Source organism: Channa argus, chromosome 24 (genome assembly GCF_033026475.1).
Source record: "Channa argus isolate prfri chromosome 24, Channa argus male v1.0, whole genome shotgun sequence".
NCBI classification, from domain to species: domain Eukaryota; kingdom Metazoa; phylum Chordata; class Actinopteri; order Anabantiformes; family Channidae; genus Channa; species Channa argus.
The window spans coordinates 1,245,853-1,273,228 of NC_090220.1; the positions used below are offsets into that span (position 1 = coordinate 1,245,853).

The 27,376-nt window shown below is 38.7% G+C and overlaps 3 protein-coding genes across 6 annotated transcripts; 1 reads left to right on the forward strand and 2 right to left on the reverse strand.

Moving 5' to 3' along the window:
• Nucleotides 1–206: 206 nt before the first annotated feature.
• Nucleotides 207–9,767, reverse strand: LOC137108900 (complement factor B-like). 2 transcript variants are annotated; one of them, XM_067494007.1, is made up of 18 exons: nucleotides 9,610–9,767; nucleotides 8,997–9,203; nucleotides 8,729–8,914; nucleotides 8,434–8,610; nucleotides 7,913–7,999; nucleotides 7,534–7,673; nucleotides 6,746–6,890; nucleotides 6,496–6,627; nucleotides 6,146–6,256; nucleotides 5,850–5,990; nucleotides 5,128–5,237; nucleotides 3,278–3,401; nucleotides 2,893–3,031; nucleotides 2,682–2,758; nucleotides 1,710–1,810; nucleotides 1,463–1,592; nucleotides 1,114–1,163; nucleotides 207–600 (listed from the first exon to the last, which is right to left on the reverse strand). In XM_067494007.1, exons 1-18 carry the CDS (start codon nucleotides 9,665–9,667, stop codon nucleotides 427–429), a joined length of 2,289 nt encoding a protein of 762 aa, XP_067350108.1. In that variant the 5' UTR covers nucleotides 9,668–9,767; the 3' UTR covers nucleotides 207–426. The 2 variants fall into 2 exon arrangements, with proteins under 2 accessions (XP_067350108.1, XP_067350109.1); XM_067494008.1 differs by lacking the exon at nucleotides 7,913–7,999.
• Nucleotides 9,768–12,424: 2,657 nt separating this feature from the next.
• Nucleotides 12,425–18,174, forward strand: chek1 (checkpoint kinase 1). 3 transcript variants are annotated; one of them, XM_067494737.1, is made up of 14 exons: nucleotides 12,425–12,829; nucleotides 13,007–13,083; nucleotides 13,392–13,506; nucleotides 13,665–13,773; nucleotides 14,420–14,484; nucleotides 14,562–14,631; nucleotides 14,717–14,905; nucleotides 15,201–15,305; nucleotides 15,384–15,467; nucleotides 15,548–15,632; nucleotides 15,715–15,883; nucleotides 16,118–16,249; nucleotides 16,447–16,548; nucleotides 16,780–18,174. In XM_067494737.1, exons 2-14 carry the CDS (start codon nucleotides 13,019–13,021, stop codon nucleotides 16,873–16,875), a joined length of 1,386 nt encoding a protein of 461 aa, XP_067350838.1. In that variant the 5' UTR covers nucleotides 12,425–12,829; nucleotides 13,007–13,018; the 3' UTR covers nucleotides 16,876–18,174. The 3 variants fall into 3 exon arrangements, with proteins under 3 accessions (XP_067350838.1, XP_067350839.1, XP_067350840.1); XM_067494738.1 differs by having other exon boundaries at nucleotides 12,425–12,753; XM_067494739.1 differs by lacking the exons at nucleotides 12,425–12,829; nucleotides 13,007–13,083 and having other exon boundaries at nucleotides 13,588–13,773.
• LOC137109200 (V-set and immunoglobulin domain-containing protein 10-like 2) lies at nucleotides 17,591–27,248 on the reverse strand. Its single transcript, XM_067494741.1, has 12 exons — nucleotides 27,026–27,248; nucleotides 26,008–26,385; nucleotides 24,731–25,006; nucleotides 23,669–23,944; nucleotides 21,736–22,023; nucleotides 21,396–21,653; nucleotides 21,012–21,302; nucleotides 19,475–19,828; nucleotides 18,655–18,777; nucleotides 18,538–18,562; nucleotides 18,314–18,414; nucleotides 17,591–17,736 (listed from the first exon to the last, which is right to left on the reverse strand). Exons 1-12 carry the CDS (start codon nucleotides 27,099–27,101, stop codon nucleotides 17,591–17,593), a joined length of 2,592 nt encoding a protein of 863 aa, XP_067350842.1. The 5' UTR covers nucleotides 27,102–27,248.
• Nucleotides 27,249–27,376: the final 128 nt, after the last annotated feature.

Genomic DNA, 27,376 nt, shown 5'->3' on the forward strand with positions numbered 1-27,376 from the left:
CAGTTCTGCTAATTAACAATCAGCAGTATAGAATTAATAGTTACCACTGCATTCACAATATAGCAACATCCCTTAACCCCTAATCCAGGTGGTGTTAAGCATTTGGGCTAATGCTGATTTACTGCATTCATTTCTTTACATACTAGTTGTCCTCTAAAGATATTTAATAAACTATAAATAAAGCCAATAATGCATTTAGTGAACAATTAGGGCTGAAAACATTTTATTACAACAGCAATGTTTTTCTGAACGTGTGTATTTATGCCCGGATAGGAAACTCTTTTCATTCTTAGCTTCTAAGTTAGTGAAATAATTAAGTAAATCTGCTTGAATGTCCAACATTGCATTAGCCAGTGCTTTCAAACATACAATATACACAAATCATACAACTGAAATGCCAAAGCAAATTAGAATATGTAAATGTATTTAGCTCAAAAATGTGAGAGGTGCAAATTCCTCCTGGTTGTCATTTCCAAGGACCTCTTTCAGAAACGGGACAACTTTGAAAAGATTAATATGGAAATCTCTGGAGGTCTCATCTGACTCGACGAGGCCTCCTGCCTTGCACAGATTCTTGGTTCCCCAGCTGACCACTGCAATCTGTAGAATAAATTAGTGGTTACTCTACACCAGGGGTCACCAACCTTTTTGAAACTGAGAGCTACTTCTTGGGTACCGGTAAATGTGAGGGGCTACCAGATTAATACGCACCTTTGAAATAACAAATTTGCTCAATTTACCGTTAAGTATATGTTATTATTAATAATTAATTAAATGAATGACATTCATCTATGTGAAGACACGGATCATGTTAATGATTTCTCACAATAACTTTCAAATGTGATTTAAAAAAAATAGCAACAAAAAAATTACATGCAGCTCATTGGTAAGTGGTGCTATGGTGAGATATTTTTAGAACAGGCCCTCGGGCCACTCATGTGGTCCTTGCAGGCTACCAGGTGCCCACGGGCACCATGTTGGTGACCCCTGCTCTACACAGTCAATCACATCTTCACCTTACTTATCCCTATGGGATTATATTTTCCTTTTGAAAGACATTAGCCACCAGATGATGCTTATTTGGACATAATACAGAAAGGAACAACTGTTTACCTGAATTGTGCGATGCTCATAGTTTTTGAACACAGCACCTCCAGAATCACCTGTCCCAAGACACACACGCACACACTCACAGTTACACTCGGAATTATATATTAATCAGTTATTGAGCTGCACTTATGTTGCGCCAAGTGGGTGAAAAAACAAGCAAAAATTAAACACTTTTCTGTTTAATTAGTTACAGAGATTCACTAAATACAAATAAAAAACATGTTTATATTTTCACATTTAAAGGAATTATCTGGGGTCTTCTGTCATTTTCCTTATGTCTAAACCAACCATGTTTCTTAAATGTTTCCACATACAGTTTGAAGTCACTGTGTGCTGGTGAAAGGGAACATACCTGTGCATGCTATGTGATCTCTAAAAGGAGTCCGTCCACCTGTGCACAGGAAGTTATCAGTCACAGCAACCTTTGGGTTCTTCGTAGTTATGCCTACTGCTTCCAGTGCATGGTTGATGCATGTGTCTCTCTGCATTGGAGAAATGGACGAAGAAACAAAGTTCAAAAAGAATTTTAGGTTTTGAGTTAAATGGTGAAGAAAGCAGGCACATACGAGATAATGCGTGCGCAGTCATTTAAAACTCACATTATCACCGAGCTTAGCAATGACGTCTTTTTTATCTACTGAATGTCCCGTCCTGGTGAGGAAATTGAGGTTTTCCAGATGAGTCTTTAACAGAAGTTGCTCTGTGTTAAAATAACAAAAACATGCAGTCGTTTATAACCTGAGGCTCTGTCAAATGAGAGAAAATGCAGTAATCTCCTCTCTACTTATCAATTTGAAGCAGTATATTAATAATTCATAAAGCAATTAATGGTTGATAACACATCAGATCAACCTGTAATGTAACTCTATTTACTGACAGAAGGTAATTATCACTGCATGCTTTAACAACTATCACCCCTGAACATTCTGTCATAGACGATGAAGAATTGAAAAGGTAGGTGACTGTGGATCAGGAGGTAAACCATCGCCAACCTATTGCAAGGTTGGGGGTTTGATTCCTGGTTTTTCCTGTCATACGTTATCACAAGTGTCCTTGAGCAAGATGCTCATGGACACTTGAAGTTAATCGTTCCCCCAGTGGTGTGTGTGTGTGAATGAATGAATGAATGAATGAGAAGCAAGGTGATATGGAACCCATAAGGTAGAAAAGCGCTATAAGTGCAGACAGTCTAGCCATCCACCGATCAGCAATAACATTATGACTACCTGTGCAATCCAGTCCAGTCGCTCTGTCATGAATTCTACTTTTACAAGGTTATAATTTCTCAGCTTTTAGGTTGAAACTGTCAGAAAGGTGGTAATTCTACCATGTGTTTACTAATGAGGTCAAAGTGGGTAGTGGAGTAGTAATGGAGTGCATTAAAGAAAGAGGAGGTTTTAAAGGTTTGGCTCCCCAATTTAAAACGGAGGAGATGGCCAAAACCTCTAATGCTTTCTATGAAGTACTTTGTAGTGTTAAACTTTTTTGAACATGCGGATTCAAAATAACAATTCATTTATGAAGACCAGGCTGTGTGATGGTGTTCCATCAGGTTGATAAAGTAACTTCACCTTGTTGCTTGCAGGTGGATTTGCCAATCAGTTGTAGAGCATCACTTGTCTCCTGGGTGCACGGTATACAAATAGGTCTGAAAGAGATACCAAAATGTATGCATTTTAAAATGCTGTATTGGGTTTTGTTTGTGTGTGACAGCTTGGATAAGAGTATAGTAAGAAACGTTTTATCACTTAAAATGCAGCATCAGATCTAAAGAGGTCTTGCCTGACAGCAGTGGAGATTTGAACATCTTGATCCAGCTGGATAAGAGCAACATCATAGTCATAGAATTCCTTCACTCCCTCTTTAACTTTAGCACTCACATTGTAGTTTGGATGTAATTTGAAATATTTTACTTTCTTCTCTGTAAAAGAGACAAAGTGTTTGTATTTTTATTATAACATCAGCAATAGTAGTCATGTTTTAAATGGCAATACTTGATTAAAAAAATATAAAATATTACATAAAAAAAGTTAACTTGAAATCTAAACTTTTTATCCCCAAAACAAATTAGAAACTTTAAACTATATGAGAAGCTGTCAGTAGGTCATGTTTAGATACCTGACGACAAGAAGCATGAGTAAACACACAGATAAACATGTATTATTACCTATTCCCTGGCCATCATCAAGCTCAACTTTGACATCCTCGGGTAAATCTCCAAATTTAAAGCAGTGAGCAGCAGTCAAGATAAACCGAGGAGTCACCAGAGAACCAAGGCATTTCCTTCCTTCCTTAAAGTTTTAAAATATAAGTAAATGTATAAATAAGAACTGTATATGTGTGTGTGTGTGTGTGTGTGTGTGTGTATATGCAGTTTACACTCTGACTTATGAAGAGATTTGTTGGCACCACTGTGAAAATAGGGACAGCATGAAATACTGGTAGATAATTAGAAAATAGTTTTTAAAATATACAACAAAGTTGATGTTTAAAGCGTAAATAAAAACAGAATCCAAGGATTTGCAAATCTCATCAACTCAGATTTTGTTCACAATAGAACATAAACATAAACATGTCAGATGTTGAAACTGAGACATTTTATCATCTGATGGAAAATATTAGCTCATTTTGAATGTGATGGAAGCAACACATCTCAAAAAACTTGGAAGAGGCTGATGTTTCCTATTGTGTAGCATCCCCTCTTCTCTTTACATCTGACTGTAAATGTCTGGGAGATGAGGAGACCAGAGAGAGTTTTAGGAGAGAAATGTTGTCCCATTCTTGTCTGATGCAGGATTCTAGCTGCTCAACAGTCCTTGGCCATTGTTGCCGGATCTTTTGTTTAATGATGCACCAAATGTTTTCTGTTTGTGAAAGTCTGGACTACAGGCCAGTTCAGCACCCAGAATCGCCTTCTGCAACACCAAACTGTTGTGATGGATTCAGTGGTTTAGCATTGTCTTGCTAAAATACGCAAGGTCTTCCCTGAAAGAGAAGTTGTCTTGATGGGAGAATATGTTGCTCTAAACCTCTATGCACTTTTCAGCATTGATGTTGTTTTTCCAGATGTGTAAGCTGCCCACGCTATAGGCACTAATGCAGCCCCATACCATCAGAGGTGGAGGCTTTGGAACTGTGATAACGAGCTGGATGGCCCCTCTCCTCTTTAGTCCACAGGACATTTTCTAATTTCGATTCATCTGGCCACAGAACAGATTTCCATTTTGCCTCCGACCATTTTAAATGAGCTTAGAGAACACGGTTGTGTTTCTGAATCGTGTTCACATATGGCTTCATCTCTGCATGACACAGATTTAACCTACATTTGTGGACTGCACAGTGAACTGTGTTCACAGACAGGGATTTCTGGAAGTGTTCCTGAGCCCATGCAGTGATGTCCAGTAGAGCTTCAGCCCTGTTTTTAATGCAGTGCTGCCTGAGGGTCCGAAGATCAAACACATCCAGTTTTGACCTTTAGCCTTGTCCCTTGCACACAGAGATTCCTCCTGATTCTGTGAATCTTTTGATGATATTATAGATGATGGGATCTTCGGAGTCTTCACAATTTTATGTTGAGGAACATTTTTCTGAAATCATTCCACAATTTTTAGAGGCAGTTTGTCACAGATTGGTGAACTTCTGCCCATAGAGCCTCAGCCTCTCTGAAATGTTCCTATCCAGTCATAAGACTGACCTGTTGCCAGTTGACCTAAAAAACCTCAGTTTCAACAATAACAATAAATTAGGGGTTGATGAGATTTGCTATTCATTGAACTGTTTTTATTTAGGTTTTACACATCGTCCCAACTTCTTTTAAATTGGGGTTGCACATCTGAACATCTCACATTGTGTTGTCACAAAGCCAAATATTTCTGAATTAAGTTATTTTCCTAGTACAAGGAGGAAGCAGGATATTCTTATGTGAATCATAATGTAAGGCATTAATGAAATTCATATATTCCCCACTGCAAACATGTTTCACAGATGACTTCTGAAATGAAACACTGAAACAATTACCTTGATGTTAACGTATGCGTACCATGGATACATCTTCCTTGTGCCCTCTTTGTTATCTAATGGGTTATAATCTCTGTGAAGACCACATAGACCTTTAACTTCATTTTCATCTGTATGAATATAAAATAAATAACAATTTCAGTGTTGGTTATGATGAGAAAAACATGCATTCATGGTTGTAGCACATTTGTTTTTACAAACACCAATCAATTGGAGCAATTAAACGTTCAATGTTTTGTCAGTTTGTATCAAAAATGTACACACTGATGTTGGCATCTCAAAAATATTTTGACTGTGTTCTTGTTCTTTTGTAGTTTTTCTCACTGTTTTTGTGGTTTTTAAGCTCTGTTGTCCTAATGGAGATAGAGGAACAGTATGATGCCTGATAGGTGCATAAAATATCTGGTCCAGGGGACAACTTTACTTCATATCATATCTGTGCACCCTTTCTACTTTCCTGTTGTGTGTATTTTATAGAGAGAAGATAAGATGAAGAGTAATGTTTCCGTCTGAGCACTTTAGGAAACAAGAGAACTATGTTTTGCTTTCCAGTTATGATCATATATCTCCCCTGTGTCAGATTGGAGGGTGGAGATGAATGCTAGGGTAAATACTAGTACACACATACTAATAGCATACTAGTAGCTAAAGTACAAATAGAAATTGCACAAATTGTGTTATCAGATTCCTGCCTTCTGACCTCATCGTCAGAGATGACTTACCAATTATTTCATCAAAGGTCTCTTGCAAATCTTTAATGTCCTTCATTCTGAAGTAATGCCGATCACTGGTTCCTGCTGGGACTATTAGGGGCTGCAGGTCGTCGTCAAAGATCTCAGCTCCAATGGCAAAAATATAAATGTCTGCAGCAGAAAGAAATGTAGTATTATAAGTAAGGCTGGCTGCGCTAAAACACCATTTGTTGTTTAAGCTGCTTGCCAGACATTATTAAATAAGTATTACAGTACGCTACGGCAACCAGACCGAATGATGAAAATCAACAAATAAAAAATCTCACCAAGATAGTCTTCTCTTGACTGATTCTGTTTTCCAATTGTGTGGTTCATGTACACCATGTTCTTTATTTTTTCCACGGTGGGTGCAGGCGAACCACCCATATTATACGCACCTACAATGTTAGAAACCAGTACGGTAAAATGAACTACAAGACAGAATAAAGCACTAAATACTTAAGCTTAATTCAGTAACAGCATTTAAATTATTCAAACTTAGCTATTACATAAAATCATAATCTATAAAACACTTTAAGTAACTAAGTTGAGTGAATATCAAAATGAATTATTTGCCTACAGTTTAAAGAAATCAGGACCTTCATATTCATATAACAATCCAGTAGAATGAATTTACCGTCTGTAAAAACAATGATCACATGATGATGCTCCTTAAAACCTTCTACCCCAACCTGTTGTTTTATAAGAGCCATTTGCTCCAAGAAGCTCCTAAATACGAGGTTCAGATCTGTTCCAGCAGTAATGCTTTCTTTGAGGGGTTAAGAGGGAACAGACACACACACACACACACAACAAACATTACAATTTAAACTAAGCCATGTATTAAAACTATGTTTCCAACAACATCTCTAATCTGTTGAACTCACCGACAACGTTATAACTTTCTAGTTTATCCTTGACAGTTTTTAGTGCTACATTGCCCTTCATAAAATCCGTAATTCTGACAATGTCAAATATTTCAGAGGAGAAAAACACAATATCATAGTTTGGAGTCACACTGAAGCCTGCAATCTGTGGAGACACAAAGCAAATCACTGAGCTTTATAAACACATTCAAACTCGTCAAAGTGCCATAGAATATTTTGTTAATGCAACACCTCCTTATTTATGAAACTGCTTATGGTTGTTATTTTGTTGAGTAATTGATTCATTTATCAGCAGAAAGAATATCCCATAGTGTCCATTGACAACAAGCCAAGAGACTTGTGCCAAGAAGCGTCAGTCAGAATTAGGATGAGCAATTCATAATCAGATTCACTTTTAATAGTCTGCTGTCCTGGCAGCCAAATGGAATAATATTATATTTGTACATATTCTATGTCAAAGTGCCAAAAGTGTATCAAACAACATAACAATGCTTTATATGTGAGCTAATACCAACAAACATTGTAATCCACTACTCGCAGTAAGGTTAATATCACAGCAGTTGCATTCCAAAAGCTAATGTCTCTGTAAGTGGCTGCTTGTCATAAAGTACAATAAAAAGTATTACAAAATAAATCTACAAAACCTATATCTGCTGCAGATGTATGGAGACCCAAAGATTCCAAAGTAAATAAATAATAAATAATGATGAAATTGGAATATAGTTACATTTTTAAACTTATGAATTATGCTATTTCATCCTAGTTGGTATAAATAGTTGGTTGCTTACCTTTGTAATGAGTTTTGTGACTGCTTCTTTGGCTTGTTTAATGTAATTCTTATCGATGCTCTCAGAAACATCCACAGCAATATAGATGTTAAGGGTCCCATTTTTGGAAATCCTAATTATTCTCCCTTCCTGTGTGTCATCTGAAACAAACACATGAATACTGTTATTTTGCCACACACAGTACACATGTAAACCACATCTTTATACTGTAGGATGACTCCTGAATTTTCTTGTAAGGGTACATTATAGTAATTAGATGTAAAGGAGAATGAATTCCAATTATCACACAATGCTCTGTCCCTCACAGCATAATGCAAAAACACAAATTATAATATAGCATTGCTCTAAGTTATTGCTAATAATCAAACCTGGAACTTACTGACGGATTCTAATGTGGTGAGGGTGTCTTTGATTGAACTACCAAATGCCTCTGAAACCTCCAGGGGAGTGTCATAAGTGTGTTTGTCTGGAAAAAACAAAAGACACACACACACACACACACACACACACACACACACACACTGTTTGTAATAATTTTGATGTTCAGATCAAAAAAGATGAGAGTTTTTAAAGTGATCCAGCGATGCAAGCATCTTGGCTCTTTCCTCAACTCACACACAAGTGGATTTGAACGTCAGGTTGTTGGGTTTGAGTTAGTTACACATAAACACATGACCCATGATAAACAGCCATCAGTCTGAGACCGGACGCTTTGTGTGTTACTACCTTGCAGGTACGAAAAAATCACTGGCAAGTGCGTATCAGAGAAGACGCAGGAAAGTTAAAACAAAAGTGTTGTTGCACTTTTGTAACATGACAGCACTGTTTCTATTAGAACTGTACATGACAAAACTTGAAAGCTTCTCAGTCTCAATCTTACTGATCCAGACAATGTCTTACAGTAGCATGCTGGCTCTTTGCCAGTCCACTGGCCGTTCTCCTGACACACTCTCTCGCTCGACCCCATCAAAAACAGGTTGCCGATGCAGCTGTATTTCACTGTATCGTCAATGTCGAAGCTGTTTCCTGTTCTTGAGGCACCAGGTGGGATTCCAGGATCAGCACAATTAGCTCCAGCTGTGGTCACCAGAATACAAAGCACGAGTCATAAAACTGTCATGAATGCACCCCAAACCTGAAAGAAAGAGGAGGAGAAGGAAGAGGAAGAGAGAGAAAGCTGCTATTCAGGACTTACTGTCTCGGCTACAGATTGGAGTGGAGCCGCTCCACTTGCCGTTTGGTAAGCAAACACGACTGGATGAGCCTCGGAATGAGTATCCTGAGTAGCACTCATAGGTGGTCTCATTGTGCAGAAAGTACTTCTCCTGAGGAGGGGAGACATTCCCATACTCCAGCACATTTGGGTCTGGGCATTCAATAACTACAAAACAAAACAAAGAATGTGACCATGCAGTGCAGCCAGTCTGAGGCAAAGTGAGAAATATTTCCATCACATCACTCACTCCTGCATCTCTGAGGTGAATGTCTTTTGGGTGCTGGTCTCCAGGTGCCATCAGGCTGGCACAGGCGGGTCAGAGCGGGGTACGGATAGTAACCCTCAGGACAGTGGTAGAGCAACAGGCTGCCTTTCTCCAATCTTTTGGTCAGTGTGTAATGACCTCCTTCAATTTGCATATTGTCCTCTGTGCAATCACACCAAACTTCACCTCCTGGTAAATGAAAGATTTAGTAATAATAAGCAGAGTTTAGAAAGCAAACCTGCAAACACAATTGTTTTCAGGAACTGACTAGCACAAATATATTAAAATTAGATAATATGTTTCACTGAAAATTAACAGTCAAATTGCTGTTACTACTAATTGCTGATAACCATTCACATGGCAACTGGTTATTTTGTCCTTGTGTCCTTGACCAATTAACATTACAAATTTGTAAAAAATGGATGTAAATTATTTGAAAACTGTAAAGTTAAACATTTTAAATGTGTTTCAAAACATCTGCTTGATTTACAATTAATATATTAATAGGGAGGCCTCATTCTTTTGCAAAATGGTCTAAATTCAAAATCATATACTTAACATATAGTTGGTATTTCATGTATAGAAATTAGCTTACCCATCAAGAGGAGACACGAAAGAGCCGCAAACCAGCTCCAGGAAACAGAAAATCCCATGTTGAGGCTTAAACTGGGGAACAATGTGAAAATGAGAGGGTTTTACTGGAGCTGAACATTTATTTCAAAATTGACAGGAATTTTCACAGAGTGGGAATGGACAAGCAAAGAGCGTCCTAACAATTATTAACCTATAATAAACAAAAAGAGATCAATAATGTGTCTCAGGAAACATCGAAACAACTTCTCACATAGGATAACGCTGCATTAGATCTTAATACCAGGGAGATTCAAATAATTAGGTTTCAATCAACTAACAGACTAATGTAGAAATAAACCAAGTGATTTAAACTGATTATATTTAATACGTGTTTTTTTCTAGATAACTGGAAGTGTTTATTGTAAAACTGATAAAAAGGGAAAAATATGTAAATATTTCTTTCAATCTTTCAATACTTTTACTGGAACTTTGAAGAAAAATAACTTGCTGTTCATTTTGACTTTTGGTCCAAATATTTAATATAATTTAAAAGTAGGCCATCGCTTTTTCTCGTTGATCCAGGATTTCCCACCATGTGTACACACACGGTCACATGATGCATAAAAAAACAATGTAATTGTGAAATCAAGACAAAGTACAAACATTTGCTTCATCATTTCCCAAAAGCCAGAGGCACTTATGAGCACCACGTATTGACATGTTGAGTAAACTATTGATTGAAAAGCCAGTCACATCAGCCTGGTTGGACTGTAGCTCTCCCTTGGTTTTACAGTCATTTGAATAACTGCCTCTGCTTCAATTTGTTTAATTGGTTACTCAGCTGACTTAATGCTAACACATTGTTTATAATCCATTGTGTTTCTGGTTGTTTTGTTTCACTTTATAGGTTTGTCTGTGTATTTGTTTTGTGTGTCTTTGTGTAAATTACATTTTTTTTATGTTTGTATTCATTTTTGGGGTCAGTTTGTGTTACTTTGTAGTTGTTCTGTGTCTCTTTTCATCTCATTGAAATGTTTGTTTGTCTTTTCAGAATTTTTAATTTTCCCTCTCTTTATAGTTTTATAATGTGGAAATTCTGGAAAGTCTTTTTCATTGTTTTTATATTGTCTTTGTGGTGACATAAAGCCACTTCAAACAGTTCCCGTGGCCCATGGCCCCACTGATCTTTCCTCCCTTTGGGTCTGGGCTGCATTTTGCATTTTTAGCAATATAAAAATGTTAGATGTGTTTTTAACAGTTTTGATATTAGGAAGCTGTCTGCATAGTTTCATAAAAAGTGTAAATTCTTTCTGTGTTTCCAAGCAAAAGCCAAAACTGTTAACTTGAGGTGTTTCTGGATATTCGGGATTTGTTCTATTGCAAAAATCTTACACAATAGCAGTAGTATTGCTGGTACATTATGATTACATTTTGATGAAGCAGAGCTGGCTAAATAGCTACAGGACTGAGATAGAAATAACACAATCATAGATGTTGTGTTTTTTGTTTTGTCTGTGTGGGTACTGTATACTGTGTAGATTTGAAATTACCTAAAATGAAGGCAAGAAAAAAAGTGCAGATCCTATATCCTAATATAAATTCTTACTTTATTAAATTTAATAATATTTCAGTTTTTCACAACCTTTTTTCCCAGAAATGTATCTATTTCACCTAAATAAAACAAATACCACACTCAGTATATTAACTTGCTTAGTTATTACGCCAGATGCTCTTCCAGGCTTGGACCAGCACTGCATAGCTAGGGAGGGGAATGGGCTGTTAGGGGTTCAGTGTCTTGCCCAGAGACACTTTGACATATAGCTGGGACTGGGGATTGAACTACTGACCCTGTGGTCCATGTATTACTACCTTTACCAACTGAGCTACAGCCACCCCCACACAAAGAAATAAAATAAAAACATACACACTATTATATGTTTTTATTTACACTGTTGCCCATAAAGATGGTATAACATTTTTTTTTACCTCTTCTTTATGGATAGTAAAAAATACTGCATATAACTGTAATGTAAATAATAATTTTCTAATTAATAGGTTAAAATTCCAATTAAAACATTTAAAAATAGTTTCCCACGATCTTCAAAGATATAAAAGGTGTTTGGTTGGAATAAGTAAATTAAATCCTCCACCTGGTCAGCTTGGTGTTTACATTAGCAGTGACTGCGGGATCTACACATTCCCACATGGTGCATGTCTCAGCTACTCCACAATCAGTGTAAACTGTAGCGTGGCTCTGTTCTCCCATGACTTACTCAATATTCATGGTAATCCTTGGACTATAGCGGGGGAAATAACTGTGTTCAGCAATGATCTGCTCTGACCTGGGGACTCTCACGGGAGGTGTGTGTTCTGGACTGCACCAGGAAGGTGTCAAGGCCTTGCTCACAGTCGGTGAGCTGTTAAACATCAGTACAGTAGACACAGCCCAGTATTCACACTCAAAGTGAACCGAGTCAGGTCTGTCACAGTTAGCAGCGCGAGCTAAAAACATGCCCAGCAACATATTCAATACACTTATACAGTTACAATAAATACAATGCTGTAGAAAAATGTGAGCTGAAATCACTTTTACTGTACAAATGGAAATCGGAGAAAATGGATAATGTAATAATGTAATTCTAAAGGAAATCTATACTGACAGATTTTACAGTTAAGGGAGGCTATAACTGGCACCTTATATATATATATATATATATATATATATATATATATATATATATATATATATATATATATATAGATATAGATATAGATATAGATATAGATATAGATAGATATAGATAGATATATATAGATATAGAATAGAATATATAGCATTTTATGAAACAAGAGAATATAACATTTCTTTGCTTTAATCGCTCGTAAAAGCAGCACCGGAGTTTCGCCTGCTGGCTTCTACAGTCTTTGCTACAGACCTGAACGAACGGCCTGAGTACAGGGTGGACCCCTCCTCAGCCGCCCGGGAACCTGAACCGGACAATGCTTGGATGAGCTAACTCCAGCAGATGGCAGTAACGAACGGTGAGGGAGTGAAAAACAAAAGAAGAAGAACAAGGAGAAGGAGAAGGAGAAGAAGAACGGCAGCGGAAGTGACCTCAAATACAACAGTAACGCGCCAATTTTTGTGTTACGTTCACAGTTTCAGGTACATTAAAAGGTTTATCTGATATTTATAAGTGCTTACAATTGTAGGACGCTAGTGGCTGAGAAAAGCTGTTCGGGTAAGAGAGTTAATCTTAGTTTACTACCAGTTTGAATTTGACTTTCTTTTTGTTTAGCGTAACGTTAGTGAGATCATGGAATTTAACAGCACTGGTTCAGAACAGTTTGACTGATATAGTTTTAAACGCTTAGCATATCTCCTAAAGTATGATTTCCTCTAAAACAATTTGATCCAGATCGTCTTCAGTATGGCGGTGCCTTTCGTGCAGGACTGGGACCTGGTTCAGACACTGGGAGAAGGAGCTTACGGAGAGTACGAATCCTTCATTATATTTACATTATCGATAGTTTTTCATTCCCGGGTGCTGACAAACAAACACGAGTCTTTATGGTTTGTCAGCTCTGCTAATGTCATTTTCTGCTAACATTGACTCTACCCCTTTATTTTTAGAGTTAAAAAGTCTCATCCTGACACTGTGTTCCTTATGTGATACTTATCAATCCCCCATTTATTTAGCCTTTGAGAAATATGCTCAGTCCTGTCTAATTAAAAATAACTTGTCATCAGTAGTTTTTCATCTTTCTCTAATCTGCCATATTTCTTTGTGTCTGTGGTCTCAGAGTGAGACTGCTGGTGAACAGACACACAGAGGAGGCGGTTGCAGTGAAGGTGATTGATACCTCTCAGGCTAAAGAGTGTGCTGAGAATGTCAGGAAGGAGATTTGCATCCACAAGGTAGGTCACTCTCCTTCAGTGTATTCAGTGTTTGTTGGCTAGTGCTTGGAAATATAATAAATAAAACTGTTATTTAAACAGAGCCATTGGCTGTGAGCGCCGCTTTATGTGAGTCTTCCTGTGTGCACATACTCCAACATTTACTACAATTTTGCTAGATGCTCAACCATGACAACATTGTGCGTTTCTATGGCCATCGGAAAGAAGGATCGACCATGTACCTCTTCCTTGAGTACTGCACCGGAGGAGAACTGTTTGATAGAATCGGTGAGACAAACATCTGCAGGTGGCTAAGGTTTTGGAGGGTTTGACCAAACATTTGTTAATTCTAATGTTGAACAACGTCAGCGTCAGTATCTTTTCTTCCAGTGTTACAACTATATGCCAACTTAACATTCCATGAATCATACTTAGAAGTATTGTGTTTTAGACCATGATGTAAAGCTCTTCTGTGATAACAGCCATTTCACTTTTATTCATATATACGTTTTACAGCTTAGATAGCAGTGCAACAAAAACTGTTACAATCAACTTTAAATAAACAGTTAAGGGCTTTTAATGTACTTTTAAGTAATTTTTTTCAGTAATAAGCTAATAACAACAACAACAACAATAATAATAACTTTAAGGTGGCTTTTCTTTTTTAAATTGCCGTGAGAATTGTTGTCATAACTTTTTATCCAAACTCATTCTTTAGTATGCAACTCAAATTTCAAATGAATCTGATTTTAATTGACTTTATAGTCAGAAGAATATTGTCCTTTGCATTTTGCTCTTTTATATTCTACTATTCCAGATAGTAATAAAAGGCCAATCTAAGCTTAATAAATTACTCTCTTACTGCTTTTTTAAAAAGATCTTTGCTTAGTGGATATTAATTTGCCTCATTAAATGGTACTTTTTTTTTTTTTAGAGCCTGATGTGGGGATGCCAGAGAAAGATGCTCATAAATTTTTCCAGCAGCTGATAGCAGCTGTGGTGAGTCAAGTAAATATGTGTGTTGATGCTGATACATTATTTTTCCTGTTCTTAAATTAAAAGTTGCCATTTTGCAGGAGTACCTGCACAGTGTTGGCATCACCCACAGAGACATAAAGCCAGAGAATGTTTTGCTGGATGACAAAGGTCAGGAAATGTAATATGTGTATTTAAAAAATGCAGCGTTTATTTGTTACTTTTGTATTATCCAGTTGTTGTTCTTTATTCTTAGATAACCTGAAGCTGTCAGATTTTGGCCTGGCTACCATGTTTCGTTTTAAAGGACAGGAGCGTCTTCTAAGTCGACTCTGTGGGACTCTTCCTTATGTGGCCCCGGAGCTTCTTAGTCAAAAAGAGTACAAAGCTCAGCCTGCAGATATCTGGGCTTGTGGAATTGTCCTTGCTGCCATGCTGGCTGGAGGTAACATCTGTGTTAAGAGGGTTTAGATGCAATATCATATATGCTTCTGCAGTAGAAGAAGTATAATACAACAGACTTGGATTTGTAATGGTTATGATTTTAAATTTTTAATATTATTTATGTATTTATTTTTGAGACAGTCAGAGAGGTGTTGTTTCTACTTATTATTGTTGATGTGTTCAGTTTATAGTGTGTTGTAGGGTATTGCATTTGCTCAGCTTTATAGCAGCATTGTCTCTGTTCAGCTGACAGGTGGAAACATTGTGCCAACATCTTTGTGTTGCTTGTTTGTCAGAGTTGCCGTGGGACCAGCCCACTGAGAGCTGCCAAGAGTACTCAGATTGGCTTCAAAAGAAAACATACCTACCTCCTTGGAAGAAAATACAACCACTGCCTCTTAGTAGGTACCAAATGATACAGTTTTAAATGTAAACTGTTTTGCAGCGTTATTTAATTTGCATGGCACATCTCTCTACAGGTTTGTTGTCTAAATTACTGCTGGCTAGTCCAAATGCACGCATTACCATTGCTGACATACAGAAAGACCGTTGGTTTACACAAGGCAAGTGTCAGTATAATGTAGTCAGCTCCACTTTGAGTTTTAACATTTAGTGCAGTGATGTATAATGTGTATCTCTTCAGGTGTAAGACAACCACTAGGCCCTCTGGGCTCAGGAGGAAACAAACTTCTTCGATCAGATGTGGGACTCGAATCCCGGACCAACAGGTTAGAGCAGTATACTTACTATAAATCAGAGGCGTGTTTGGTTTTGTGCATGCAGTGTTAAAAACCATGTTTCTCCCTCCAGTGATGACAGGATGCAGTTTTCAAGCTCTCAGCCTGATCTCGCACCAGGTGCCTGGGAAGCTATGTTGGTAATCAGCCAGACTGACGGTCAGGTCAGCTTCTCGCAACCGACCAAGCCAGAGCACATGTTACTGGGTAGTCAGCTATTGGGAACGCCGGGAGCCAGTCAGGTAATTCCGATACTTAGTACTACTTCAGTTTGTATTGTGTAATAAACCTGACAATGTCTGTTTATGTGCTATCTCAAACTCTGGAAGCAATACGTTTTTGTTTTCATCACTTTTATCAATTTGTCTTCTTTTGCTTTGTATTTTATGTGTCAAAATCTATACAATTTTTAATAATCCCATGTCTTACATCCTCTCTTACATAACGTATAACTTGTTCTTGCTATGTTTGTGTAGTCACCGTGGCAGAGATTAGTGCGGAGAATGACACGTTTTTTCACAACTGTGAATGGTGAAGCCTCTTTATCTGCTTTGAAAGACACCTGTGATGGCTTGGCACTTGGCTTCAAACTCACCTGTGCCAAACAGGTAAATTTGATTCAAACAAATACTTTGGCAACATATACATTTGAAGCATTAGACATTAGCAGTTATATGATATTCTAAACGTTATGCAAGTTTGGGTCCACAAGAGTGAAACACACTTCATTATCTGCTCATCTTTAACCGAAACTGTTCTGGACCATAGTCCACAGGAAACACTAATGATCCTTTTTGCTCTTCAGGTGACAGTGAGCACACTGGATAAACGCAACAACAAACTCATCTTCAAAGTCCATTTGCTAGAATTGAATCAAAGAGTGCTGCTGGACTTCAGACTGTCCAAGGTGTGTATCAACATTTCTGAATAGATTGAGAATTTAAACTGTCCAGTGAATGATTTACCTGTGAGTTTATTTGACATCATGTGCCCTGCTCGTCTATGGTTTTACGAAAAGTTTGAACTGAAATGTAGGGGCTGATTGTAATTAACTGAGTCGGTCTAACAATAGGCCGAGCTCATTGTGTGATTGTGTGTTTTCATCTCAAAAATGTTGTTATGTGTCTGTAATTTACAGGGTGACGGTCTGGAGTTTAAACGTCTCTTTGTTAAGATAAAACAGAAGCTTGGCGACATCGTCAGCACTCAGAAGATTGTACTGCCGATCACATGAGGAGCCTGTGCAAACAAATACAAAGTTATGTGGACATTGGAAAAAAACCTGTATATATTGTGTTTTATTGCTATCATGTATTTCTATCGTTTAAGGAGCTTTTGTGTTGATGTCAGGAGAGCACTTCTTTTTTTTGTTTCCGAGCATCTGTCAAGTCGACAAGTTGCCACAACCCTAAGGACTTAGGTTATTTTAGGTTAGTTAGTTATTAGGTTTTGTTTAGGGCAAGTAAGTGAACGAGCTCAACATAGGTGCACACATGGAGAAGTGACCATGTCTGCAAATCAATGTTTTGTCTTTTAGAAAACTTGTTTGTTCTGGACCGATATAATAAATGATGAAAGCACTAACTTTGGACACATTAAGGATTGTGAACTCAGAAAATGATCATTTTAGGGAGGTAAATATGTGAGGAGCCCAATTTTGGACAATAGGCAAACAGTAATGTTTTTTTGAATGTGGAGTGGATTGATAAGTGAACAGTGGGACTGTTCAAGTAAAAATGAAAAAACAAAACTGAATGGTATACATACAATTTAATGTAGAAATCAATGAGCCTTTATGCCCATGCTTTAGATAATGGTTTGACAAAATCACTAAACACTATAAAAACACTATATGAGGACCAATATATATGGAGCAGTTGTTGCAGTACAGATCTAAATCACTGGCTACACATGTTGTAAAGAGTGTTTACAAAAATCTTGTTGCACAACTATGAGCCTGTAGCCTTGACAGTGATGGTGACACTGACAGGTTCATTGTCATCTCCAGGGGCGGGGGATTGGCTGGCTGTAGGGGTGGCACTCAAGGGTGAGGTTGTGAGGGCTGAAGCTGCCCGGGGTAAAGCTATGGATGAACCTAGAAAAGATCAGTGTCAAGGTTCAGCATCCGGTAGAACAAAAGTCTGTTCTCCCAGGTTTTGTTGCCTAGTGAGACCTTCTAACGTCTGAGCAAGAATCAACACAATGGAATTAACATCTTTGCTAACCTGTGGTATCTGGTGAGCTACAGTTACATTTATGTTCAGACCTCACCCAATTTCAACTTGACTATAGGTGGGTTCTTGTGCAGGGACTTCAATTAATTAATTCATCCTTGACTCTGAGTTGTTTTCAGCCTTCTGACACAAATAAAAAAGCCACATGTAACTAATGCTATTTCTGTGAAACAAAATAATATTAGTTTTCAAATTAAGAAACGACATTTAAGTTTAGAGCATTGCCTTTAATAATCCCTTATTGTAATCAGTCAGTGTTTAATGAAAAGATTGTTTTCACTATTAAAAAAACAACTTCCCCTTTTGGATTATTTATATGTAAATCAAGCAGTTAATTTCTGTTTGTTGTTCAGTAGTTTTCGAAATGACATAAAAAAAATGCGTGAAATTAGTGTGAGATTGTATTTATTCTACGTGTTTCATGTTGCTGCATCTTGCCTGTAGTGGGGGATCCAACAATCTCCTCTGTTCCACCCTCTGCCCCGCCTACCACTTCATCCTCTGGGAAATTAATATTTTCCCTCGACTGGCTGTGCTGCCTGGTGACACCGGAAGATAAAACACTTTTACTGGCATTTCTAGACATTTAACTCCCAGCATCATTACAAACAGCAAATCTTTCATTGTTGGTCTTGAATATAGACAGAAATGCAGATACTCACGAGCCAAACAACATGTCATGTAGTCCTGTGGGAGGAAACGGTGTGAATGCCACATAATGGGACATGGATGTATATATACGTTTCATTAGGATAATCGTGGTGGTGTATGGAACTCACGAGGATTGTTGTTGCGATTGCGGACTATGTACACAAGCAGCAGCACTGTGATGATGGCGGCAAAGAGCATCCCGCCTATAGCTGCTCCGACCACAGCAGGGTACATGTTGTTGCGTGGTTCCGCTGCAACAAATCACAGTTACACATTGCAGAACAGTACATCTCTGACAAAACACTTTTTAAAACCATGTTTCCTCTTCCTGAAGTGGTTCTCAACCCATGTCACTGTTTCTGTAGCCTAAAACATACCAACTTCCCAGTTCTCAATAGGTTTGTCTGACATTTAAATCAGTCCTCTCATCTGTTGACTGGAGTGTGGATTTGCTGACTTACAGTAAGTCCACACGTTGACTGTACACGGGTTGAAAACCACAGCACTATGCTACGCTAAAGCCTGACCAATAGGCCCTTCTACACCTGGCTTTGTGCAGTTAAAGTATTTCTAAAAAGAAGCACACGGGATGAGTTTGAGGAAAAGTCAGGAGCAGGGAAGGAGGTAGAGGAAGGTGTGAAATGGTGAGGTGTGTGTAATTGTCTGAACAGGCATTTGTGAGTCTTTCACCTAAGTGGACAGCAAAAAAAGAAAAAACAAAGATGTTAGAGTGTCATTATAATAGCAATCACAACAATACACTGGCATTTACAGTGTTGGAATCAACACCTAACTCACAGACACAGACACTTTTTAAAATGTTACATGATGACATGTTTCTCCCGTCTGTTATGGGCTTTAAATCATCCCTGACTCAATTCCCTGTCTTTGCTCAGCTCAATATCCCATATCTGGACACACTTTCCTCACTCTGCTCACTAACTGTACCTGGAGTCTTTGCTTCAGAGGGGTATCCAATTGTGCGGTGGTTGACGGGTGTAATGCGGAACTTGTAGTTTGCAGTTGGTGTCAGTTTTCCTATTGTATGAATCCTGGCATCAGGGTCTTGGATATTTGTAGTGTACCAGACTGGTGGACCAATTCTCTCCTCTATCTCCATCTTTGAGTCATTGCTCCTGCCTCTTCTTCCCGGCCGCTCTGATATCCATGTGTGCTCCAGGAAGAAACCTGTCCACCCTCCTCCTTTGTCATTGTGTACCTGCCACTCGAGCTCCACCTCGTTACGCTGTAAGCTGTTGTACATCACTTTGATTAGAGTCACATTAGGAGGCATTGGATGCCCTGATAAAGAGAAGAAAAAAACAACATAAATAGGCTTTTCCGTATTTCATCTGGCTGTTGACTTGAAGGTCTCTGCAACTAATATATGGATTGGCATGAAACCACCGGCAATTAACTTCATCCGCACACATTTAGTCCTTTATTCTACCAGTTGTTTTGACACCACATCATTCTGCCTCAGCCCCGGCCTCTGCTTCTTGCTGGTTAGCTGACTAGTTTACTACAAAGGGCAAACAGCTAACCTGGGTCTGTCCTAAGGTAATAAAATCACTAAAATCGTGAAAGCTCACTAATTAATATAGCCTGTTGTAGCTTATAGCACAGATGAACTTGAGAATATGAGTTCAGACAGACATGCATGTAAACTACAGTTTAAGTGGTTGGGGGAGGCACTCGACCACAGGGGATTTTTTGGTTTGTTTGTTTTATTGTTTTTTTTTTGTTGATATGTGCCAATATGTGTTGGTTGCCAAACAACACTGCAGAAAATCACTGTGCCTGGCCATATAACCCATAGTCGGGTACTAACAGTATCCCTGTAAAGACAACTTACCATTTTAGCCATTTCAGTCTTTATGCAAAGCAAAAGCAACTGACTGTAGATTCGTATTTATAGTACAGATACACACAGGTGGATCTAGGAATTTCTTTTATAGGGGTAACTAAACGGGGACACACTAACAAATAGGATGGTCCAGTTAGGAAAGGATTTTTATGGATATAATAAACTGTATATTAATGTTAATGTGATTGTTAAAGTGTTTGTTCAGTGTATGAAAAGCCAAATATGTAACTTTTTCATTTTACTCCAAATAGCTATAAACATATAATAATAAACATTTGGGAAGACGTAAAACCCTTGGACGGATAACCTGCCTAATTTAGTGATAAAATATACAAAATATTTACTTTATTTAATATAATATTATATAATTTACATAATATTAACCATTGTTGATTTATAATGATAATCATTTATTTTAGCCTCATATTTGGTCAGTTGTCTATGTGCTGTAAGCTCTACAGCTGTTACCTACCACCTTGTCACTCTGGCAGACCCCCTCTCTGACCCCACCCCTGCAGATACAGAAGTGGTATCAAGCTTCTCACCTAACTCAACAGGGAAGAAGTTTAACTTATTTTACAAAGCTATCATTTTGGCATGCAGCTGAAAAAATCTTACTCTTTACAATTAAAGTGACATTGAGCTCAGCCTCTCCGACTGCGTTGGAAGTGGAACATCTGTACTCGCCGCTGTCTTTACTCTCCTCCGTATCTCTCACAGTCAGATTGGCCCAATCAGATGTTCGCAGAAGCATGTACTTTGAAGTTTCTCGGATGTCTTCACCCTGATTGTTAAACCAGGTGATATTTTTGACAGGAAGACGGTTGGCTCTCAGGTTGCAGGTGAGCTGAACATCACTTCCCTCGTATACAGACACAACTCTGCGCTGTGATAGCAACACAGGGACCTCTGTGAATATGGTGACAAGTGAAAATCTAAGTTAATTATTAACAAACCATATCTGTTATTTGTTGTTAGGGGGTGTTAAGAGTGTGCACAGACCCAGTGTGACGTTGCAGGTTTTGGATTTAGCCAGGAGTGAATGTTTAGCATGGCAAGTGTATGGCTTCCCACTGTGGGCAGTGCCATAGTGAAGAATCAGGATGCTGGAGCTTTCTTCTCCACTTTTGCCCTGGTCACCTGGACCCTCCCACCACACCAATGCTTTTGGAACCCCACCTTCCCAGGCGCAGGACAGGATCAAATACTGCTTGTTGTTTGTCTCATAGGCCAAGCACTCTGGCTCTGTAGGAGGAATATCTGGTGGAGAATAAGGGACCAAAGTGAGAGGTTGGGAGAACAGCGAGTGTACAAAAACTAATGTTTGTCTTTTTGGTCTCACAGGTGTGTGTGCTGCACGTTGTTGACTGCTTGAGGGCCAGGTGGGAGCCTATGCACGTAAACAAGCTGTTGTTGGACACCAGGCCTTCAGATTGCTGCAAAATGGTAGTGTTGATCTGCGGATTTGCATGCTGCCCTGCATCAACATGGTCTTTTCCCACAAAATTCAGGTATCCAGTCCACTGAAGAGAGGGGGAGGGGAATCCACCAGGCCAAGAACAGTGCAGACTCAGAGCCGTGTAATTCCGAGCTGCCTCCATAGAACAGGAGGGGGAGCCATCGGGTGGGTCTGCAGGGGATAAGTGTGGGTTACACAATGTTATCTTGAAAAATGAGTATAGGCTACCAGAGGAACACAAACTTAATAATCAAGTAAAAGTGCTAGTGTTTGCCTAAATACTCCACTACCATTAGAAATAACACCTTAATCTCTTTACTCTTTACTTAATCTCTTTTTACCAATTTATGGTTTTACCAAATGATCTATAATAATACATAAAATTTAATTAGTTAATTCTTCTTCTTCTTTTCCTTTGTGCTGTTCCCTTTCAGGGGTCACCACAGCGAATCATGTGCCTCCATCTAACTCTGTCCTCTGCATCCTCTTCTCTCACACCAACTAACTTCATGTCCTCCCTCACTACATCCATAAATCTCCTCTTTGCTCTTCCTCTAGACCTCCTGCCTGGCAGCTCCAACCTCAGCATCCTTCTACTGATATATTCACAGTTTCTCCTCTGAACATGTCCAAACCACCTCAATCTGTCCTCTCTGACTTTATCTCAGAAACATCTAACATGATCTGTCCCTCTGATGTCCTCATTCCTGATCCTGTCCATCCTCATCCCTCCCAAAGAGAACCTCAACATCTTGAGCTCTGCTACCTCCAGCTCTGCCTCCTGTTTTTTCTTCAGTGCCACTGTCTCTAAGCCGAAAAACATCTCTGGTCTCACCACTGTCTTGAACACCTTTCCTTAATTAGTTAATTAGAATTTGCAATAGCAATTAAAAATAAGTAGTAATTAAACAAAATTTGTGAAATAAAAGCAGTGGAGGAAAAAATACAATATTTTTCTCTGAATTGTAATGGAGTAAGTGAAAATTAGCTTAAAATAGAAATACTCCAGTAAATCACCTAAATTGTACTTAAGTGCCATCCTTGAGTAAATGTACTTAGTCTCCTACCACCACTGAGGGCTACAGTATTTGGTGTGATATATATTTAAGCAAGAGAATAATTAAGCAATGTGCTTTTCTTTAGATTAGTTTACATGCATCTCTCGGGATAGATTTGGGTAACACAGTGCTTCATGTCCCATAAAGTCTGTCTTTCTTATGTGAAAGAGATAAAAGAGGTATGCTCTCTCTCTTTTAAAAATAACTGGTGAGTTTTGTCTCAGACTCCCAAGTTACAAGCATAAAAAAGCAAAAGCAAACAGGAGAGTAAATGACAAGCACCGGCCTTCTAGCTAACCAATGCTTGCCATAGCTGTGACATCACAGCGAGGTACCTGTCAGAGACATCCATCAGCTTCCCAGATGGTCCGAACAGGAGAATAGGTCTGCAGCACTTCCACACTCTGCTGTGTGTGCTTGTCTTTGTGTGTGCATGTATGAGTGCAAGTGGATTTTCAAGCTGGTTGAGTCTAGGTGAGTGTACAGCGCTTGAAATGTGAAAGGTGATGTACAGGAACAAGAATCTTTCAAAGATGAAAAGAGAGGAAATGAAAGAGGTTTCTGCGAGACACCTAAGGCAGGACAGGTTTAATTGAAAGTTAAATAATTAGTTGTACTGACATGTGATTTTCATTACACTCCATGCCATTTGCAGAACCAAGCCAAAAGAACACAGGTCAGCACTGAGTGGAGAGGTTGAAAGAGGAGCACAAGGACTCGTGGCTTGGTCCAGGGTGAGAGTCAGAGGTCACACTCACAGTAGACTGTCAGGCTGATGGTTTTTTTGGCCCGAGTGTCTAGGTAGGTGTTGTGCGCTAGGCAGGCGTAGTCACCGGTGTGCATCCGGAGGATCTTAATGATGGTGAACTGTGGTCCAGCAGAGACCTGAGAGTTGTTGTAGAACCAGACGTACTGACTGGCTGGATTGGACTGGGCTTGACACAGCAAAGAAACAGTGTCTCTCTCCAGTGCTGAGTAGCCCCGCTCTGTCATAGTGTACGGAGTCACATCTATCTGAGGCGTGTCGGGGCCGACTGAGGAGAAAGGAGATAAACATGTTGCATACACAACCAGATCTCCTGCTTTCCTGCTTATAGTCTGCCCTGCAACAATTCTAACCCGGTTTTTGGTCAGTTGGTAAATGAAAGTCCAATAGTCACTTTCTGCTTTTGGTTATTTGAACTCATGAGGTCATGTTCAGCTGATACATGAGGACACTGGCAAACAGCTGTTTGCCAGTGTCCTCTGTAGAAGATAATGTGCTCCCGTTTAAATCCTGGCATTCAGATATTAACACAAAGTACAGGCAGATTTTTCACATACAAAAAATAAAAAATGAAAGCTGAAACAATAAAAAGTGTGTCTTTCAAATGCCAAAGCAACAGAGGAGATGAAATTTGCAATAAGTCAGAATTTTAAGTTGCCCACAAAAGCTAACTTATGACAAAAACAGGAACCAGAGTGAATAATGATCTATCAAAGTTATGATTCAAGACATGTCACAAGATGACATTTTCTACATGTGACAAATGATTCATTTATTGATTACTCATCAAATGCCAAAGAGAAGAAAGATCCAGATTAGATGGAAAAGACATTAACATTCTTTTTTCCGTTTGCTCCTTTTTAAGGACTGTAATTATAAATTGTGGTTTGAACAGTTCTCTAAGTCACCAGTTCAATTCTTTCTTGTTGCTCAGATGAAGAAAAGCCTCTTCACTGGTAAAATTAGTGGCTGACCTCAGTGTTGTAAACACAAAATGTTATTATAATCATATTGCCAAAACTCAAATCTATGCTTTAACTATGCAAACACTCACAGATGATATTCAGCCATGACTGGTTTGAAGTCTCACTGTTGACGGGATTGGTGGCAACACATTGGTAAAAGCCGGTGTGGTTTCGTCTCACATTGGTCACGTTGAGCATGTTTTTGTTGCCCTGTGCGAAAGTTGTGATGGTGCCATTGCTAGTTATTTGTTGCCACATATACTGGATCGGTCCCGTCCCATTTTCCAAAATGCAGGTTATCGACAGTGTGGAGCCTTCCACTGGGGATAAATTACTCATCAGGAGCGTAGGCTTACTGATGGGAACTGCATGCAAGACAAAGTCACACATGTAGTCAGTTTAGTGTTGCTAATACAGATCAGGAGCATTGTTCAGTAAATCTGTGTATCCAGACACATCATATTACCTTTCCACCTGTAGTATGTCATGGTAAAGGCCTCAAGCTGAGAAAGGGCTCACAGGTTTAAGACCTAGCTCTTTCATACATTGATGTCATGTTGCTTGGGTTTTATGAGTAGTTGTAATTTGTGTAAAATTACAAAATAGGCAAAGGACACTAATATGAGTTATTGAGCTGCTGGTAATCAAATGTTTACATTTTTGACATGACGCTCTTACTCCCTCTTTACTGTAACCATGAGCCTAACATTTTCAGTCTATAACTTAATGTTTAGAAAGAAAAAAAAACCCAACATATTTCATGAAATTGGACTATAGATCAAGGAGAAAACTCACTAGTATGAAAGCTGAGCTTCTCTGTACACTAAGGCCTGACTGTGCTTGGTAAGTCCAGGTAACATAGCCATCACCTGTAGTTACATCTGCAACTCCATGGGTTGTTGCAAAACTGGTCTCAACATTGGTAGGGAGACAACAGTGGAACAGCCACAGAACAAGAAATAGTGAAACACGCGCATCTGATTCTCTTTTTAGACATTTTTAGCAGGTTGTGTGGGGCTTTGTGGAGGATTTTGTTTTTTTATACTTTCTGAATTTGTCAGGTTTTAATTTTGATGTTTTTTATTTTTGCTTGTCTTGGTTTATACTGGCAGCCTTCTGTTTAGCCCAACCACAGGCTCTATATTATAACAAGCCACAACATATTGTTACAGAGGATCAGTAATGCGAAAAGTATTTCAGTTTATTTATTCATTTGAGTTTATTTCGTTTCAACTAGTACAATGACTTAATGCTACAATGACTTAATTTGAAAAATTCTTATCAAAAATGCTGTATTTGTTTATGTAGGACAAGAAAAGAACATTTCAGTCTATCCTATCTGTCCCCAGAATATGTAATGTCCTACCTTGGACAATGAGGCGCACATAGTAGTAATAGGCTTTGGGCTCCCCTTTAATGTCATAGAAAGCCTGGCAGGTGAACAGACCCTGTGCATCCAGCTGCAGGTTGTCCAGGCTCACAGCTGCACTGTTTGAGATGACCGCCAGCTGCCCGAGGGTCTCGGCCAGCCTCTGGACCTTTGGCCCTTCCCCTAAATCATACACCACAGCTTTTATGGCTTCAGTGCCCGGTTTGGTAAAGCTCCAGATGTACATATCAGGTAAGGTGGGGCCACACGCCAAGATCACTGCTTTGTTCACTACGCCATACACACTGGTGTTCTGGTACACCACCTCCCCGTTGGTACTGATCTGAGCTGTTTGAGGAGGAAGAGCATACACACAGATATGCATGTAAAAGTGTTTGTGTGTGTTAAGGAAAAAGACACGGTGGTGTTTTGTGCACCGCCAGTGTTAAGTTACAGGGCTGATTACAGTGCAGTTTTCAGACGCACTAATAGTTTAATGAGGGATTCCTAAACTGTTTTAGTAAAGTTTTCCCATCAGATTTACTTTATTAACCAGATATCCAGTTCCTCTGTTATCTATGCACTCCCCAATAGGCAGCAGCTTGGCCTGAAACCAAACGAGGAGTTTCTAAGTTCCTAAGATTTTGAGGAAATTACATGTCATTTTACCAGCAAACGTCACTGACAATTTTTTGATTTTAGCTGTAAGATTTCCCAATCTGTAAATGTAATTGTTTGATTTAAATTATCAACTATTTTTGCATTGTGTCACGTAAGACAGAACAAAAACAGAAGAAGATAATGCACCTTGTTGTCAACCTACAGTGTCAAATATCACGATTGTTACAACAGAATGTGTCATATACCATTTTAAAAATGAACTTGCAAAATGACTTGCAGCAGCAGTAATCTTGCCTTAATATGCTCATCAGCATCATAAATCACCTTATAGAAAAACAATAAAAAACGTATTTTTAACTGAACCTTAAATAAATGTGAAGAAAAAGTGTAAAGCTCTTACCATGTGTCATAAAAGTGACCAGACTGGGAGGTAGAAATAAAAAGGCCAGCCCTAACAGTTGGGCCACCATGGTATCATGATGATCCAGAGACTTCTTTTGTCCAAAAAAATAAAACACAGATTATGAAAAGGTGAAACTTTTGAGTCACAAAGACTGAATGTGTACCCAGATGCCTGAAGTCGTCTCTTTCTCTCTTCAGTTGCCGGCATTGACTTCATTACGCTGAGAGGATGAAGGGATGGAGCTGATTTGAACTTAATTATTCATGTAGTTTTCCTTTCTCTCGATCCTTCTTTCTTCCCCCTGAAGGGTTAGAGTGACACAGTGATACTGAGGTCATGCAT